General features: G+C 57.3%; 1 protein-coding gene across 1 annotated transcript in view; it reads left to right on the top strand.

Annotated features, from left to right (window-relative positions):
- Nucleotides 1-19,047, top strand: part of KCNT1 (potassium sodium-activated channel subfamily T member 1) — a 96,730-nt gene that overhangs the window by 6,336 nt on the left and 71,347 nt on the right. Inside the window, exon 2 of the mRNA XM_058301385.2 lies at nt 14,929-15,220. Within this exon, the coding sequence (XP_058157368.1) occupies nt 14,929-15,220 (292 nt within the window). The remainder of the gene's footprint in view (nt 1-14,928; nt 15,221-19,047) is intronic.

Raw genomic sequence — 19,047 nt, 5'->3', positions numbered from 1 at the left:
GTGATTTCTTCTTTGATCCTATTTCAGTCCCCCAGTTGCTAAAACATTACCGTACAATGGTGTATTATTCAGCCAAAAGGGTGCTGATGCAAAATACCAGAAATCTGTTGGCTTTTTAAAAGGGTATTTATTTGGAATAGGAGCTTACAGTTACCAGGCCATAAAGTGTAAGATACTTCCCTCACCAAAGTCTGTTGCCACGTGTTGGAGCAAGATGGCTGCGACATTCAGGCTTCCTCTTCTTCTGTGGTCAGGCTTTCTAGGCTTTGTCTTTCTCCCTGGGGCTTGACTCTCTCCGGCCTCAGTGCCTTTGTTCTTACCACAAGGCCAGCTCTGAACTGTCAGGCGAATGGCTTCTCATCCCAATACCTTCTCTCCTTCCTCACAACCAAGCTCCTCCATGTGCTGACTTCCTGGGGCTCCAGCTCAAAAACCCCAACCTCCCTTCTCCGCAGTGCAGTTTCTCTGAGCGTTCCCACCCACCAAGGGGGCAGGGACTCAACATCCTACTGACAGGGTCCAAGCAAAGCCTTAATCATTATTTAATCAAGTAAAAGCAAAACTTCTGAATCCAATATAATCTAACATGCCCAGAGGAAAAGACAAGTTCACAAACATAATCCAATATCTATTTTTGGAATTCATAACTAATGCCAAACTGCTACACTTCACCCTCTGCGTTCCAAAAAGACATTATAATATTCAAAACTACCTTAAATCAGTAACAATACTACGTACAAAATCATATTATAATCAATTTAAAGAAATACAGTTTGTCTTGAGGCAAAACTCCATCTGGCTGTAGACCTTTGAAACTTAAAAAACCATTTGTCTGCTTCCAGTACACAAATGGACAAACAAGGATAAATATTTTCATTACCATAAGGAAAAATTGGGAGGGAAACATGAGTCATGGGTCCTCTACAGTTTGGTAAACCTGCGGGACATACTTCATTAGATGTCAAAGTCTGAGAGTCATTCTTAAGACGATGGTTTCTTCTCCCTGGGGCCTTATGGGAACCCACCCTTTCCACAGTCTTGCCCAATGGCCATTTCCTTGGTTCCACCCTCATCAAGCATCTGGGTATCGGCCAAGTTCCAGACCTCTCCGTCCAGGTGTTGGGGTGATTGCTACACTTTACCCAATCTCTGGGTTAGAGTCTTAACCCCCATCATACAGTGACGTAAAGACAACATTCCCCCTAACCTTTGACATACAGGCTCAACTCTCTCAGAGCAAGTGGTTGTTGGCCTGGCCTTCCCTAATCCATGGGGGACAGGCACACCCCTCTCAGGCCTGTGGGGTGCTGACCTTAACCACCCTAATTCTCGAGGAATGTGCTCCACCCTCTCTGCACCCTGGGTGGAAAAGTCTCTTGGAACATTGGGTGGGAACATCCACCCTCTTCAACTGCTAGGGCAAAACCACCCTCTCTGTACACCTGGGTGGGGTTTCTCTCTTGACCCAAGGTGATGTCTTAAGTACAGGTCTCAGTTTCCATGTTTTCCTCTTAAAGCTCTTTCTCCTTCAATCTCTCACTTCCATGTCCCTTTTATTCCAGGCTGACAGTGGTTTTGTTCAGACAGCTCTCTCAAAAAGTTTGTTGGTTTAGCATGGAGGACACAGGAGTCCAAGCCATCAGACAGTAAGACTTTCCACAAATCTTTCCTGGATAACTGCATCTTCAATCTTGATTTACAAGTTCAAGTTTAGTTAAGTCCTCAAGTGGGACACTGTCACCTGGAAGCTTGATTTCCAGAGACTTGGAAGTTCCAGAATCAGTTTCTCTTTTCTTTGTGCACAACATTTCAGTTCTCAGTTTATCTCTCTCATCTAGCATTTTACTATAAGCTGCAAGGAGAAGCCAAGCTGCATTCTCCAAGTTTACTTTGGTAAGGTCTTCAGCTAAATGCCCAAGCTCACTGTTTTCAAATTCTGCTTTCCATAAAACACCAGGAGTTAATCTTGCTAAGTTCCTTACAACTTTAAAACATGGATCGCCTTTCCACCAGATTCCAATAATAGTTTCATCATTTACTTCTAAGGCATCATAAAGTCTCTTCAGCATCCCTATTGCCAACAACAGTCTCTTCAAAGCAATCTAGGCCTTTTCCGTCGAGCATCTCACAATTCCTACAAGAAATACCCCTTACTCATTTATAATACTGTTCCAGCATTTTGGTAATTGCAAAAGCACTACCCCACTTCTGGTACCAAATTCTATATTAGTCAGCCAAAGTGGTGCTGATGCAAAATACCAGAAATCTTGACTTTTATAAAGGGTATTTATTTGGAGTAGAAACTTACAGTTACCAGGCCATAAAGCATAAGATAACTTCCCTCACCAAAGTCTGTTGCCACGTGTTGGCACAAGATGGCCGCCAACAGACTTCCTTTTCCTCCTAAAGCCCCATGGTCAGGCTCTCTAGGCTTTCTGTCTCTCCCTGGGGCTTGATTCTCTCCGGGATCAGCTTCTTTCTTCTCTCCACAAGGTCAGCTGTGAACTGTCAGGTGAACGGCTTGTCTCTGTTCCCAGGACCTTCCTTCCTCACAACCAAGCTCCTCCATGAGCTGACTTCCTGGGGCTCCAGCTCAAAAACCCCAACCTCCCTTCTCCGCAGCGCAGTTTCTCTGTGAGTCCCCACCCACCAAGGGGGCAGGGACTCAACATCCTACTGACATGGCCCAATCAAGGCCTTAATCATTACATAATCAAGTAAAAGCAAAACGTCTGAATCCAATTAATCTAATATGCCCAGAGTAAAGGACCGGTTCACAGAGATGATCCCGTCTCTACTTTTGGACATCATAACACTAAGCTGCTAAAATGGGTTGGCTTAACAACAGGAGTTTATTGCTCACAGTTTCCTAGGCTGAAAGGCTTGCTTCCCTGACCACCCCCCAGGGTGGGTCTTGAGCTCTTGCTGGAGTGCTTTATAGAGAAATAAAAAGCCGCAGACACAGGGAGAAGACAGCAGAGACAGAGAGAAAACCACGAGAGCAAGAAGCTGAAAGCAACGTGGCCCAGAAGAAGGAGGCAGAGACTGGCAGAGCTGCCACTGTGCTCTGCCCCGTGGCAGGAGTCCAGGACTGCCAGAGCCGACCTTCAGTGAGGCAGCATCTCTGATGATGCCTTGATTTGGACGTTTCCACGGCTTCAGGACTGTAAGCTTTTAACCTAACCAATTCCCATTATAAAAGCCAACCCATTTCTGGTATATTGCTCCCAGCAGCTTGTAGTGAACTAGAGCAGTATATATTCTTCCTTTTTTTCACTTTCAACCTACTTGTGACTTTGAATTTAAGTGAGTCTTATAAACAGCTATAAAGTTGGGCCATGCTTTTTATCCACTCTTAACTCTGCCTTTAACTGGAGAGTTTAATCCATTTACATTTAAAGTAACTACTGACAATGTAGGACTTTTTTCTGCTATTTTGCTTTTGTAAGTCTTACACCTTTTTGTCCCTCAATTCTTCCATAACTCCCTACTTTTGTGTTTAACTGATCTTTTATCGTGAACCATTTAGAATCCCTTCTTACTATGTGTGTATTTTTCAGATATTTTGTTTGTGGTTGCAGTGGAACTTAAATTTAATATACTAGATCTGTTATGATCTCATTTGATTTGGTACCAACTTTACTTCAATGTTGCATACAAACTATGTCCCTCTATCCCTCTGTCCCCCCACCTTTATGTTGTCCTTGTCACAGATTACATGTTTATACATTGTGTGGCCAAAATCACAGATTTTTTCATTGGTTTTTATGCATTTGCATTTTGTAGCCTGAAAGAAGTAAAAAGCGGAGTTACAAACCAAAAATACAATAATGGTACCGGCATTTATAATTACCCATATAGTTACCTTTATTAAAATCTTGATTTCTTGTTGCCACTTTGATCCATGCCTAGCATCCTCTCCTTTCAATCCGAAGAACTCCCTTTAGCATTGCTTGCAGCACAGGGCTGGTGGTAATGAACTCCCTCTGCTTTTGTTCATCTGGGAATATCTCATTTTTTGAAGGATAGTTTCACCATAGATAGAATTATTTGTTGGCAATTATTTTATTTTCTTTAAACTCTTTGAACCTCTGCCTTCCTGCCTCCCTGGTTTCTGATGAGAAATTGCCACTTAATCTTACGAGGCTCCGTTGCACGTGACATATTGCCTTTCTCTCGCGGATTTCAGGATTCTCTCTTGGACTTTGGCATTCTGCAATTTGATGACAAAGGGTCTGGCTGTGGGTCTGTTGAGTTTATCCTGTATGGAGTTCACTGAGCTTCTTAGATGCGTACATTCGTGGCGTCTGTTAAGTTTGGGACGTTTTCTTCCACTGTTCTTTTTGACGCTTTCTCTCTCTGTTCTCCCTCTGGGATTCCCCGGATATGCATTTCGGCACACCTGATGGTGACCCACAGCGCTCTTAGTTCACTTTCCTTCATTTTTTTCTTCTTTCTGCTCCTCAAACTGAATAATTTCAATTGTCTTCTCTTCAAGTGCGCCAATTCTTCTGTCAGCTCCAGTCTGCAATTGAAACCTTATAGGAAAAAAATTTGTTTCAGTGATCGTGGTCTTCAGTGCTGGTATTTCTGGTTGGTTCCTTTTTATGATTTATCTCTTTTTATTGATATCTTTAGGGTCTTTGGCTATGTTTTCCTTTAGTCCTTTGAGATATTTCAAAACATTTTTAAGTCTTTGCCTGATCCGTGTAAAGTCAGGTCTTCAATGATGATGATTCCTGATGTTTCATCTTACTCCTTTGACTGGGCCATCATTTCCTTTTTCTGTTGTATGCCTTGTGATCTTTTCTTACACACTTTGTGTTTTGATATTTTAAGGTGTTTACTCTAGAATTTAGTCCCCAAGTGTCTGAGTAGTATGTATTGCTGGTGATAGGACAGATTTCCTTGAATGCCGGAGGCTAACAAAAACACACGGAGAAACAGGCTGTACCTCGGTCCTTGCAGCTTGGCTCCACGCTGGCTGGTGCTCTCCTTCAGTGCAGCCTCCCAGCCGTGAGCCTGACGGTCAGCCCGAGGTGCAAGCACAGGTCTTCCCCTGTCTTTTCTGAGCGGGCGACTTGCCCTGACCATGGCCTCGTGGCCTTAGCAACTCTCCATTTATAAGGCTTGCAATGCACCCTCCTAACCCCAGGAAATACTCTTTCCTCCCATCCCAGGAGGTCTGTTATAACTCTCTACCCCCGGCCACTGCAGTTTGATCTTTTCTTACAACAATTTAGCTGCTGCACGCTGCAGGCTCTCAGAGGTGTCCGTCAGGTGCCCGCTCCTGAGGACTGAAGTGAGCCAGGTGGGGAGCGGGGGGGCCCCTTTGCACAGGACACAGACACCCCGTGCTGGCACAGGCACTCACCCCCAAGCCAGTGTAGTGATGGGTGGGAGGGCGAGGTGCAGACGGGGGTGGTGCCCCAGCCAGGAGGAGACCCCCACACCCAGGGCGACGGCTGGGGGCTTTCTACTCCCGGTGCCATCGGGGCACCGTGGTCACAGCCTGGCGCCATGTCTGCTTTCGCAGGCTAGGAAGGGGCGCAGCGGGGGCCGCGGGTGGGAACATCCCGCCACCTTCTGGACGCAGCCCAGCTCCCACCGCTCCTCAGGGGCGCCCACCCCTTGTCCTGAGACTCAGAGCCCCACGGGGACACCCAAGCGCCAGGGGGAGGCCCTCACGGGCACGTGGCCTCAGGACAAAGGCCCGGCTGGGCGCTGCGAGCCGCAGTGCGTGGCAGAGGCCCTGCAGCTGGGCAACCTCAGAATTCCACCCTTTTGTGGTGCTCAAGTGTCCAGGGCATGCCACACCCCGAGTGATGGGGGAAGATGGGCGTGAGCCGGGGGCTGGCGGGTGGGGCGGGGAGCAGGTTGGGGGCTGGCACTGCCCACCCGGCAGAGGGGCCACGGAGGCTCAGGTGGGCCAGGGCCAGCCAGTCTGGAAGGTCACGGCACGACGGGATGCTCACGGGGAGGGAGAGGCTGTGAGGCCTAGGAGGGCAGGGGGCAGCGGGGACAGAGAGGAGAGGCTGGTCAGGGAAGGGCTGTGAGGGATGGCGGGGGGAGGAGGGGCTGGACGTGCATCCAGGGCCTAGGTCTGCCAGGACTGGGAGGGGACGTGGAGGAGGGGCGCCCTCCCGTCGCAGGGCCTCGGTTTCCCCAGGGGGGTGGGCAGGTGCCCACGTGGACATGGCCCCTGACCTTCCGAGCCGGGACTCTAGCTGACATGGAGCGAGCCCCCACTGCCCAGAAACCGTGCGGCCAGCTGTCCCCGTTCCGCTGAGGCCAGGCGATGTGTGAGGGCCGCCCGCTGAGCCAGGCCGAGAGGCCCAGGGGGACGGGCTGGAGTCGTCGGGGGTGTCCCGAGCACCAGGTGCTTGCCGGGGCGGGGTTGAGGGGTCAGGGTTCAGGCTGGGAGACCTGGGGGGCCGGCCTGGAGCCCCAGGCACCGGCTACAGAGTCAGGCTGGCAGCAGCGAGGGCCAGCGGAGCGAGGCGGTGGCTCAAGGCCAGACTCCAGGGTGGACAGGCACTGTCCCAGGGTGCCTGGGTGCCGCTGGCCCACAGCTGCCCTGCTGACCTGTGTCGGGGCTCCCGGCCAGCACCGCTGCCCCCTGGCCCAACCGTCCCCACTTGGGCCTCGGGCGCCCCACGGCTTCTGGCTCCCCCAGATCCTTGGAGGCGGGTCCCTGGGCGCAGAGAGGCGGGGGCGGGTCTTGGGCTGCCCCTCCGGCCCTCCCCTGGGCTGGCGGTGCTCGGGCAGGCTGCTCTGCCAGTCAGCCTGGAGCCAGGGTCCTAACCAGTTTTGTTCCACGGACCCCTTGGCCTGCCAGGTGACAACTGCAGACCCCGTCTCAGAACGTAGCGGCTGGTAGCTTTATGAGCTGCACTTCCCTTTGGCTTTCTAGGTCAGAGAAAAGATATGCTGATTTTTTTTCAGTTCAAGCTCACGAACCCCCTGAAATCTTTCGACGGCCCCTGGGGGTCCACGGCCCCTGGCCCAGAAGGCCTGGTCTGGAGGCCTCTCCAGCTGGATTCAGCTCCCCCGCGGGTTTTGAGCTTTCACTCTGGAACCTGATCCATCTCGGGAGGGGGCGCTGCACAGCACCCGCAGAGTTGACGTGAAGCCCCTGCCCCCGCGAGGGCGGGCTTCACCCAGGCCCCCTGCCTGCCCACTGCCTGGCAGCTGAAGCAGCTTTGGCTCTTTAGTTTTTTGGGGAGGGGGCACTTAGCTTTCCCCTGTGGTGGGCAGGGGTTCAGCAGCCCCGCCGTCACACAGGCACCCAGCCCCCGGGCCCCCCACGGCTCCTGTGAGCACGCTCCCAGGTGCTGCACAGGGACACGGGTGTGCATAGAGGGCACACACGTGCACACACCTGAACCGTGCTCTCATCCCTGTACACCCGCACAGGCACACGTCTGCATGTGTGCTCATGTATGCAGTTGCCTGCACACATCCCTGCACGAGCACACACAGTGCACGCATCCTGGCACACCTGTTGGCTCACCTCCACAGGTGCACAATCTGCCCACCGCATGCTCACATGCAGGCACAAGTGCCCGCGCGCCTCTTCCCCACCGCTCTGACAGACGTGACAAACTCACACTCGTTAATTCCGGAGTTTGAACAAATGAAGAATTCACCGGAGCGGCGCCAAGCCCCTCGACCAAAGGGGCCGGCTCTCGGGGCTCCGCGTGACCTGCGGGCGCGCGTACGAGGAAGTCCGCCCCCGCAAAGGAGCCGCGAAGGGGAAGGGAGCACCTCTCCAGAACCTCAGAGCAGCCCCCCAACCCAGAGACCCTCGGGGGCGGCCGGAGCCTGAAGGTGGCCGCAGTGGAGCCGCCGGGCGGCCCTGGCACAGGGCGAGGGCGTGCCCAGGGTCGAGGCTGCAGGTCAGGGAGGACCTGCTGCTGCGACGTCAGCACGGAGCGCTCCCAGGTGCTCCCCAGCCGGCTCGACAGACAGGGGTGCAAAGACCCTGCTTTCCCACCGTCCCTCGGTGCACACGCGTGAGAGGCGGCGTGATACTGCCCCGCCCGGCCGCGCCCTCCTCACCGGCGGCCGTGCCCGGTTCACGCGCGTCTTGTCCCGCGGGCTCTCGTCCCACCTGCCCGACCTCACTCGCTTGCCGCGGCCCCTTTTGCGCCCTGTGGCGCTGGCGTTCTCGCGCAGCCCCTCGGTTCTTAGCCCGCACACCTGCCGTCCCGGGTTGCCACGTGCCCTCTCTTTTGTGGCTGGGGCCGGTCGTTAGATGGAAGTGTCCTTTCTGACACAGAAGCGTTTCTAAGCCTGTTCCTCTCGGCCTCCGGGGCCGGGTATTTAATACGGGGCCTCCTGTACCCAGTGCACTCCCCGCCTGCCCCAGCCTCGTCCTCGGGGCCTCGTGGAGGCCTCGTGGTAGCCTCTGTCCTCGCGGCTGTGGAGCGTGGGGTTAGCGGCACAGGCTGGGAAGCCCCAGCACCGGCGCTGCCAGGTAACAGGGTGGCGTCACCTGGGCACGTGGCCGGCTGGGACGCCCTCCTTCCGGCCTCCTGAGCTCTGGCACAGACGTGCCGGTCGGGCACCCCTGGTGCTCATGGCCTTTCCCTCTGAGCCACGCCCCAGTGTCTCCGTTGCTGTGGTTACAAATTAGTCCCCGCAGCTGTCCGGGGACCCTTCCCTCGGTCCTTTCCCACGCCCGCCTGGGCGCTTCCCCTTCATTCTCCCGTAGGAACTGTTCTGAAATGGCGTGCTAAATTCCAGGACAATAACAGCGGGCTCCTGAGTGGACCTGACTGACGCTGGCCGCCTGGTGGAGAGCTCACTGCCGAGCCTGGGGAACCTGTCTCCCATTAATCACGGCTCCGAGTCGGTCTTTCCGGAAAATCACAGGGTTCCTGCTGATATGCTTTTGGCACGCGCGCTCCCAGTTCTTGGGTTTCCGCAGCTGCTCTTTTCCTGGGATGTTTTTTGGCCCGTGTTTGCTTCTGGTTGGGGCGCTGGTCTTCGTTCAGCCACTTCATTAGATGCTCTTCTTGTTCTAATTGTTTTCCGTGGAGTCTCTTGGGTTTTCTAGGTAGGTGATTAGGCCAGCTGCTCCCACTTAGCCCCTCTCCTCCCCCTCCCAGCTTGCGCCTTGCAGGCCAGCCCCCCCCATTACTGCGGCCGTGGCCGCCTGTTCGCCTTCCCGACTGGAACTGAATGAACCCCATGTCACACCAGTGTCTGCTTCGGCCTGGGGCCTCCTTTTTTTTTTTTTAATGTTACATTCAAGAAATACAAGAGGTCCCCAACATATCCCCCACCCCCCTCACCCCACTCCTCCCACGTCAACAACCTCTTTCATCATCGTGGAACATTCATTGCATTGGGTGAATACATTTTGGAGCACTGCTGTACCACATGGATAGTGGTTTACATTGTAGTTTACACTCTCCCCCAGTCCACCCAGTGGGCCATGGCAGGACATACAATGTCCAGCCTCTGTCCCTGAAGTACCACCCAGGACAACTCCAAGTCCTGAAAATGCCCCCACATCACATCTCTTCTTCCCTCTCCCTGCCCTCAGCAGCTACCGTGGCCACTGTCTCCACATCAACGCTACACTTTCTTCCATTACTAATCACAACAGTTCCATAGTACAATATGAGTAGGTCCACTCTAGTCCACACTCCACTCCTCCCTCCCGTGGACCCTGGGATGGTGATGTCCACTCCACCTCTAAACCGAGAGGGGGCTTAGATTCCACTTGGATGATGGGTGTGGTCCTCCTGCTTGCAGTTGCAGGCACTCTTGGCTCCCTGGCATATGGTTGACCTTCTCCACCTCCCTGTCTGCTGGCCGGGGTGAGTCCAATAAACGAGAGGGCAGGAGCTGCACGTCTGCTGAGGCCCAGTGGGGCCTTCTTTTGTTGTGGAGATTGAGGCAAATCAAATTAAGGCTGTTTCCCTCTCTCCTTCGCTAGTGGATTTTTCATCTTTACCAGCAAGATCACAGGGGTTTGTCCTTCAATCTGTCAACTAGCAAAGCACATCACAGGGTTTTGTGGTTTTCTTTTCATGTATTTACTTTTAATTGTGGTAAAATATACCAAAAAAAAAAAAAAATCATTTTAACTATGTGGAAAGGGCGATTCTTTGACCTTAGGAGCACTGAAACACTGTAACTCTTCTCACCACCACCTGTTTCCAGACTATTGTCATCATCCCCAAAATCAAAACTCATCCCCATTTGGCATTAACTCCGCAGTCCTCCCTCCTGACCACCGCTGCTCTGCTTTCTGTCTCTGTGGATTTCTGAGAGACACTGTACAGCATCTGTCCTTCTGTGTCTGGCTTGTTTCATTCAACATGGTGTCTCCAAGGTTCATCCGTGCTGGAGCCTGTCCCAGCCCTTCGTTCCTGTTACCGCAGAGTCATATTGCCCTGTACCCGGGAGCCGCCTTCTTTACCCGTTGATCTGTTGATGGACACATGGGTCGCTCTCAGCTTCTGGCTATTTTGAGTGATGCTGCAGTGAACGTTGGTGGACAAATACCTGCCCGAGTCCCTGCTTTCGATTCTTCTGGGCATGTACCCGGGAGTGGGATTGTTGGGTCATATGGAAATTTTATGTTTAACTTCCTGAGGCACTTCCACCTGGTTTCCACGGCAGCTGCACCGTCTCACATCCCCACCAACAAGGTGCAAGGGTTCCTATTTCTCCACATCCTTGCCAACTCCCATTACTTTCAGGTGTTTTTTTTCATAGTAGTCATTCTAGTGGGTATGAAGTGGTGCCTCACTGTGGTTTTCATTTGCATTTCTCTAATGGCTAATGATGTTGAGCATCTTTTCATGCACTTATTGGCCATTTGAATATCATCTTTGGAGAAATGTATTCAAATCCTTGGTCCATTTTTAAATTGGGTTGTCTGTCTCTTTGTTATTACATTGTAGGAGTTCTTTATATCTTCTGGATATTAAACTCTTTTCAGATATTAAACCCATGGTTTCCAAATATTTTTTCCCCTTTTGTAGGTTGTCTTTTCACTTTCTTGATAATGTCCTTTGATGCGCAAAAGTTTTTAATTTTGATGAAGTCCTACTTATCTATTTTTCTTTTGCTGTTGATCCTGAAGATATTTAATGCACTGTGAAGTCTTGGAGAGACTTCCTTATGTCTTCTTGTGAGAGATTCATAGTATTAGCTCTTATATTTAGGTCTTTGGTCCACTTTGAATTAATTTTTGTACATGGTGAAAGGTGGGGGGTCCACATTCATTCTTTGGCATGTGGGTTTCTGGTTGTCCCAGCATCATTTGTTGTTCAAGAGACTCTTCTTTCCTCATTGAATGGCCGTGGCACCTTGTCAAAAATCAAGTAGCCATAGATGCATGGGATTTTGTCTCGAGTCTAAATTCTATCCCATTTGTATGTATGTCTTTCCGTCTATCCGTATCCCAGTACCACAGTTTTAATTACTGTAGATTTGTACTAAGCTTTGAAATCAGGAGTGGGACTCCTCTAACTTGTTCTTCACACCTAAAGAAACTAGAACAAGAAGAGCAAACGAAACTCAAAGGTAGCAGAAGAAAGGGAAGAGTAAAGATTCAAGCAGAGATCATGGAAATAGAGAAGAAGAAAACAATGGAGAAAAACAACCACCCCCAAAGTGGGATTTTTTTAAAAGATCAAGAGAAGTGACTAAACTTTCAGCCAAAGAAAAAAGATAAAGGACACAAATAAATAAAAATGAGGAATGAAGTTGGGACATTCGATTTAAAGTCTTTTTTTTTTTAAAGATTTTTTTATTAATTTATTTCTCTCCCCTTCCCCACCCCGGTTGTCAGTTCTCTGTGTCTATTTGCTGCGTCATCTTTGTCCACTTCTGTTGTTGTCAGCGGCACAGGAATCTGTGTTTCTTTTTGTTGCGTCATCTTGTTGTGTCAGCTCTCCGTGTGTGCGGCACCGTTCCTGGGCAGGCTGCACTTTCTTTCACACTGGGTGGCTGTCCTTCTGGGGCACACGGCACTCCTTGCGTGCATCAGCACTGCTCATGGGCCAGCTCCACACGGGTCAGGGAGGCCCGGGGTTTGAACTGCGGACCTCCCATGTGGTAGACGGACGCCCTAACCACTGGGCTAAGTCTGCTACCTGATTTAAAGTCTTTGACTAATAGTTCTAATGTGTGAGCTTCCTCGGGGAGGTTTCTGGCAAATTCTTTCCTTCTGTGAATGGGCCATACTTTCCAGTTTATGTGTTTGTAATTTTTTGTTGAGACCTAGACATTCTGAGTATTGTGTTGTAACTCTGTTCTCCTTTCAAGATGGTTTTACTGCTTCTTTAAGATCACCTGCCACTTTGGCCACCCTCAGAGCTGGACGCCTGTAAACCAAGGTAGCTGATGAAAGGCAGGGGTCCCGAGCAGACGCACTCCCCAGGAGTTTGGAGGCCTAGCTCCTTCTAGCCGCCCTGGGAGCCCCGGCTGCAGCCCCCACTGCTGCGTGCCGTGTGGTGGGGGGATGGGGGTGGCTGCTGCGCAGGGTGGGATTCACCCAGATCTGCTGCCACTCACCAGCCTCTTCTCCCCGGGTGCTGCCCGGGGTTCCAAAAGTGGATTGAGACAGTCCCTGTGGGTCAGTGGCCGTTCAGGCGGAGGGACCAGTTCCTGCAGCGCCCCAGTTCACCGCCTTCCCACAGCCTCTCAAAGCCCCGGCCTGGGGCCTCTCCTGTCTGCTCGGGCCCCTGGGAGTGCAGTGTGTCCCCGTAAGCCACTGACACCTCGCCTGGAACTGCCTGGAAATGTGGGCGAGGGCCAGGGACAGAGATGCAGCCCTTGAACTTCCATCTTTTACAAACGGGTGACACTTTGGCACGGCCATCACACAGGAGGCCAAAGGACAGTGGATGAGGCCTCGGGCCACGAGCTCGGGCCATTGTGCTGGGGCCACACCGGGGAGGAGGGAGAGGGCAGCGTGGGCAAGGCAGACCCCAGTGTTGGGGCGCCCCTGCCCAGACTGCCTGTTTTGGGGGGCCGTGCCCCTCACCCACCCTCAAAAGCTCTCCCGCCCCAGGACGCAGGAGCAGCTGCCCAGCAGGGTCCACCGAGGGCTCTTACCCTGGGCGCCTTTCCAAGTGCCCCCCGCAGCCCCTGGGTCCTGGCCAGGGCACGGCAGCCCAGTCCACATGGCATTCAGCTGAGCTGGGCACAAGGCGGGGTGCCGGGGTCTGTGGGGGTTCTCTCCGTGGCCGTGAGCTCACCAGATGGTCGCCAGAGCTCCATGAGGGCAAGGGGCAGCTCTCCCTGTTAGAGAGCTGGGAGCTGAGGCTGGGAAGGGTCCCCACTGGGCCACACGGTGGGGACCGGGGAACAGGCCTCCAGACACTGGTGCTCTGCTGAACTGAGCAGCAGTCACCACCCCCAGCTCCTCCGCGGGGCCCGTGAAGTCCAGGCCTCGAGCTTGGGGGACAGGTCAAGGCAGCCCATGAGGGGGGGGGTATCAGCAACGTGGCCATGGGGGTCCTGGGGGCTCCCCTGTAGCCCCCCAGGCCCCAGCCCCCCCGTGACTGAGGGTAAGCACGCGGCCCCGCCGATGCGGTTAGGAAAATGTTATTGTTCAAATGCTGCCAGATGCTCAGGGTGCGCCCGTGACCCCGGGGAAAGAAGAGCGTGTCCAGCTCTCCCAGCGCTGTGGGCGGGGCCGCCGCGCCTGCTCCTTTGCAGGGGGGGTGGGGTGCAGGGCGGACACAGGGCGGGGTGCCAGGGAAATGCGCTTTCCCTGCCTGACTCGAGGAGCAGAGCTGGTTTCGTAGCACCCGCTCCCTGCCCGGGCCCAGGTGAGTGCTCCAGGTGGGTGCTTGGCCCTCACCGGCACAGCCTGCCCTCGCTCTCCAGGTCAGGGACCCAGGGCGGCCCCCAGCCCTCCGCCTGGCCCCCCTCTGCTCCTGCCCTCCCTGGAGCAGCTTAGGAGCCCAGGAGCCCGTTTGTGGGTCTCTGCTGAAGAAGCACACCTCCCGGGGTCTGGCCTGTTTCAGGTGTTTGCTCTTGGCGCGGGAGCCAGGTAGAGCGGCGCTCGGGCCAGGCCGCCCAGCCCAGGGGGCAGACTCCCTGCCCGCGTGCCTCCCGCCTCCCACCGCAGGCCGTGCGAGGGCCGGGGGCTGTGGCCCAGCCACACCTGAGGGGTGGGGGGTGACGGAGCAGGAGTCCCAGGTGCCTCTGGCGTCAGGAGACCTGGGCTCTGGCCTGAGGGACACTCATGACCCCCGGTGTGCCCTGGGGTTTGGTGGGGGCAGCCTCTGCTGTCTTCTTGGGGAGAAGTGCCGTCGTGCTGGGGGGGCTGGAGGGAGCTGCAGCCCTCTGATTTGGAGGGCAGGGAGCCGGTGTCGTCGCCCCCCCCCCCGCCCCCTCCCCGGCGAGCCTCCTGTTCAGAGGGCTTGGGGGGTACTGGCCTGCAGGTAGGCGCTGGGAGCCTGGGGCGGCTGTGCCAGGCCCGGGGAGCCCCAGGACTCCACAAGGGGCGAAGCCGGCAGGGGCTTGGTGGCCATGGCCCCTCCCTCCTCACTGCAAGCCCGCAGCACACTTCAGGGGTCCCCCTGATCTGCCCCACGCCCCCCACTTGGCTGGGGCCGGGTCTCTAGGACCCCTCCCCACCACCCGAGCTTCGGATTTGCACTGAGCGGCTGGGCTTGGGGGCAGCCGGCCCCTTCCCCCCACCCCACCCCCAGCACCCAGAGGGTCCCACAGGTCTGTGGGCTGGAGGGGGCGTTTCAGGACCCTGTCAGGAGGGCTGAGCAGCGTGTCTGGGCAAAGGCGGTGGGGTGGGCCAGGAGGACTTGAGTAGACCCCCGTGGGGGGTGCGGGAGAGGGCGGCCGTCCCCGCGCAGCCCGCGCCCGGACCCCGAGCCTCTCACCGCCCAGGCCCCTCCCTGCGCAGCCCCGCCCCGCGCGCCCCTCGCCCCCCAGCCCCCCTCCCCGCGCAGCCCCCGCCTCGGGAGCGGCCAGCCCCGGCGGGCCCCGCGCGCCCCCGCCTGGCTCTCGGGGCGCTGCGCTGCGCGGGCCGGGCCGGCGGGGGCTGCGCGGCGGCTGAGGGGGCGCCGGCGTGTGCCCGCAGGCAGCCGGGCGCCGCGGACGGCGTGCTCCGGGACATCAGTGGCCTCGCCATGAGCGACCTGGACAAGGAGGTGCTGCCCTTGCCGCCGCGGTATCGCTTCCGGGACCTGCTGCTGGGCGACCAGGCCTTCCCGAACGACGACAGGTAGGGGCGGCGGGCGGCGGGCGGCGGGCGGCGGGCGGCGGGCGGGGGGCGGGCCCCGCGCCCGGAGCTGTCCCTGGTGCTGGCGCTGCCCGGGGCCTCCCGCCCCGCGCACCCGCGGCCGCCCGCGCCCTGCAACTTTTCCGCGCTGCGGGGGGTCGGGGGGGCGGAAGAAGTTGGGACAGGGGTGGGGGCTGAGCCCCGTCTCCCGGGAGGGGCGTCGGGCGCGGACGAGGGCGCTCCGCGCTGGGGAGGCTTTCCAGGTCCCACCGTGGTCCCTGCCCCCTGCGGCCACTCGGCCCCTGCGCCGCCGCTGCTGCCCACGGGGGGACAGAGCCGCGCGGTCGCCGAGAGCTGGTATCCTCTCAGTCTCTGGCCACCCATTAATTATTCATGGGGGCTGGTGTCCTGCGGGCTCCCGCCGTGGCCACCTACCCCGGCTGAGGACGTCCTCTCCCCTCGAATTCTCGCGGGCGTAAAGACGCGACAGGAGCGCGAGTCCTTGGTGAAGGGCTGGGAAGGAGCGCGTGGGGGAGCGCGTGGGGAGGGCGATCCGGCCAGGCTGGCAGGAAGCTGGGGGGAGCGCTGCCTTCCCCAAATAGCTGTCCTGGGTAAACAGGCTGCACGTTCGCCCGGCGGCCTCCCCTGCGTGCGCCGGCGCGCGTTCTCGGGGCTCCCGGCGGAGCGCGCGGGGGCTTAGGGACCAGGCCACGCGGTCCTCCCGGCGCTGCCGGAGAAAGCCGGTGCCGTCAGCATGTCACTCTCCACCAGCCCTGGACTGGATGGCTGAATTTGCAGTTTTTTCCCCAACAGTGCCATTATTCAAGTTAGCAAGAAAAGTACACGGCTTTGAAAGGTCGGCACAGAAACGGAGCTTTCAGGATAACCCGCTGCTGAAGGCGCAGCTGGAAGATAGGGTGTGTGAGGAGGTTCCTGTTTACTGAATGTGTGGATAAGGAGCTGCTGCAGCTTAGAACACACGATTTTTAAAATCTCTCTGCCTGCTGGAAATGGAATGTTCTGCCAGCCCCCAGTGGGCATCCAGGCGCATTAAATTAACTAGAGTTGGGAAGAGTGAGCCCCGAATCTTCACCCATTTTGAATCAAAGACTGTAAAGAGACTTTTAAAATTTGACTTTGCTGTGGCTGTACTAAATGCTCTTGTAATAAGTCCAGGTATGAACACGTGTCCCAGGCTAAGAGCACACTTCACCTCCTGCTTGGGCACAGGAGGGGGCCGTGGTGCGGCACACCTGGCTGTCGGGCTCACCTGCCACCTTGGGACACGGGGCAGGGCCGGGGGCTGCCCTGAGCCCAACCAGGAGACTTGGCATCTTTCTCACCCGCATCAGCCAGCCCCTCGGGCGCCTGCTCAGCTGGGACGTGATTAATGCTCAAAAACAGCAGCAGCGGGAGATTCTTTGGATGCTGGGCAGGAAACGGCGTCCATCTCCCCTGAGCAGAGCTTGCGCCTTAGGACGCCTCGACAGAGGCCAGGCGGAGTTCGATGCAATGACATATCCGCTCATATTTAGCGAGTGGCCAGGGAAGTTTTGGGTCTGCCCTGGAGAGCGCTGCCCCCACCTCCCTGGGAAAGGGAATCTGGCACTGAATCCTCTGCCCTGTCCCACACCCTGGTAGATGCTCATTTTTTAAATTGTAAAATACACAAAATGTGGCATTCGCTATCAGCGACATTCGGTACGTTCAGTGTTGTGCAGCCGTCACCACCGTCTAGTCCAGAGCCTTCCGTCACCCCAAGAGGAGACCCCGATGCCTTCAGCGGCCCCCACACCCCACTCCCAGCCCCTGCAGCTGCCAGCCGCATTCTGCTCCCCTCTGCTGTGGGCTCACGGGTTGTGGGATGGTGGAATGGGGCGGCGTGCTGCGCGCAGGTTGTGCAACGTGTGTGCATGTGTGTGTGCATGCATACTTGTGCGTGTGCCTGTGTCCATGTGTGCACAGGCTTGTGTATAAGTGGCTACACCCACGTGGCTGCCTCAGCAAATGCCCTTCTCTCGCTGGAAGTGACTGTCACCTCCAGATCGGGTGGTCCCAGCCCCGTGGCATGGCTTGGTCTCCAGACGGGGCCTCTGGCCTGAGAGGTGCCCACGTCAACGCTGCTGGCCAGCCCTGGCAGACGTCGTGTGGCACGGACGGCCCCTGCCGAGCCGCCTGGAGAAGGCCCCGCTGTCCCCAGCGAGCAGGCACGGGGCTGGGGGAGGCTCTCCGGTGGGGAGGGCTGGGGGAGGCTCTCCGGTGGGGAGGGGCTGCTGGTTTGCGTGGCCGCGCCGCCCCTCTGGGCAGGACCTGCAGGTGGGCCTCTGGCTTTGCGCCCAGACTCCCCAAAGTCAAGGAAGGGGGGGGGAGGGGAGCAGCTGCTTGGAGCCCCCCTCCTGGGGGCTTGTGACACAGGCCTGGCTGCCCCACCCAGTCACTGGAGCCCCCATGCCCCCTCCGCATCCTGACTGCCCCCTGCCCCCCCGTCACTGGTTCCCTAAGAGGAAGGTGGGGGGAGCTGTTGGGACCCTCTCCACACGCAGCGGCTGCAGGGGTGCAGTGGGATGAAAGCGGAGGGGCCGGCTTGGGCCTGGGAGGCTGTGGAACGGCCAGGAGGGTCCAAGGCTCCAGGACAGGGGGCTCGGGGGCATAAGACCCCAGGGACTGGAGCGGGGGCGGGTGAGCAGTGTTCGCCTCCCTTGGCCCCGGCAGCCCAGCCCCGAGCCCCTGGGGGACGGGGCAACCCTGGCCACCAGCACAGAGTGGGCGTCCTGGGGTGGGGGCTCGGCAGCTCCCACCCCTCCCGCCCGCAGTCCTGCGCCAACCCCCAGTCCCCGTGCCACGCTCTGCTCGTGCTCGGGCGGGCTGGCAGGGCTGCCTCCTGGCCGCTGCGAGCGGGCGGCAGAACCGTGGGCTCCTCCTCCAGGGAAATCAAGCCACTTGCCATGAGTCATCGCTCCTCGCAGGCCGTGGCCTTGGGTGAGGGAGGGGCTCGGCGGAACGTGGGCGGGCGATGCTGCACTGCCCGCCGGGCTGGCATCTCGCAGGGGAACGGCGCCAGCGCGGCACAGGGGGCTGCCGAGCCTAGCGCTTGCACGAGCGGGCAGGGGTTCCTGGGCGACCCCTCGCTGTGCCTGCGGGACCAGCTCTCGGGGCTCCAGGGGGGCAGACTCTGGGCAGCAGCCAGCCTGGCCCCCCCCCTCTGCCCAAGGGTCAGCCTGTGGGACCCTCCCCCCTCCTTGTCCCCAGCTGACCCTCCGGTGTCTCCTGGAATCCTGGGCGGGCGTCACGGTGCTCGGGGCGCAGACCGAGGGTCCAAGGCCTCTTCCTCCTCGGCTGGGTGTGCCCTCCTTTCTGCGGAGGGGGGCCCTTCGGGGGTGGGAATGGCGCCCCTTAACTGGTGCCCAGGGGAGCCTCCAGCCTCCCAGCCTGTGAGGAAGAGGCTGCTTCAGCCTCCACGGGCCTGGGGGTCCCGGGCTGTGTCCTTTTGGGGGGGCGCCGCCTGGCAGAGGAGCTTTACCGGGCAGTGGGGTGGGGGGCACACGTGCAACGACCCAGCAGTCCCAAGTGTCCAAGTCGGACGGACACCAGATCCGATCCAGGGGGCAGGGGGGCAGGAGGGCAGGGCTTTGCCCCACGCCCCCAGCCGAGCCTGGCCGCTGCCTCTCGCGGGGCGACCGGGGCTGTAGGAAGGACCTGGGGGCAGAGCACGGCCACGGACGGCCCCTTGGGCCGCGCCCCTTGGTTCCTAGGGCCGCAGTCACCTGACTTGGTTCTCTGCGCTTGAGCAACACCAAATATTTTTTCACACAACAAGCGGAGAAGTGGGA

This window comes from Dasypus novemcinctus, chromosome 8 (assembly GCF_030445035.2).
Source record: "Dasypus novemcinctus isolate mDasNov1 chromosome 8, mDasNov1.1.hap2, whole genome shotgun sequence".
Classification (NCBI taxonomy): domain Eukaryota; kingdom Metazoa; phylum Chordata; class Mammalia; order Cingulata; family Dasypodidae; genus Dasypus; species Dasypus novemcinctus.
Note: the sequence above shows the minus strand (reverse complement) of the source record. Positions and strands in the feature narration are given on the sequence as shown.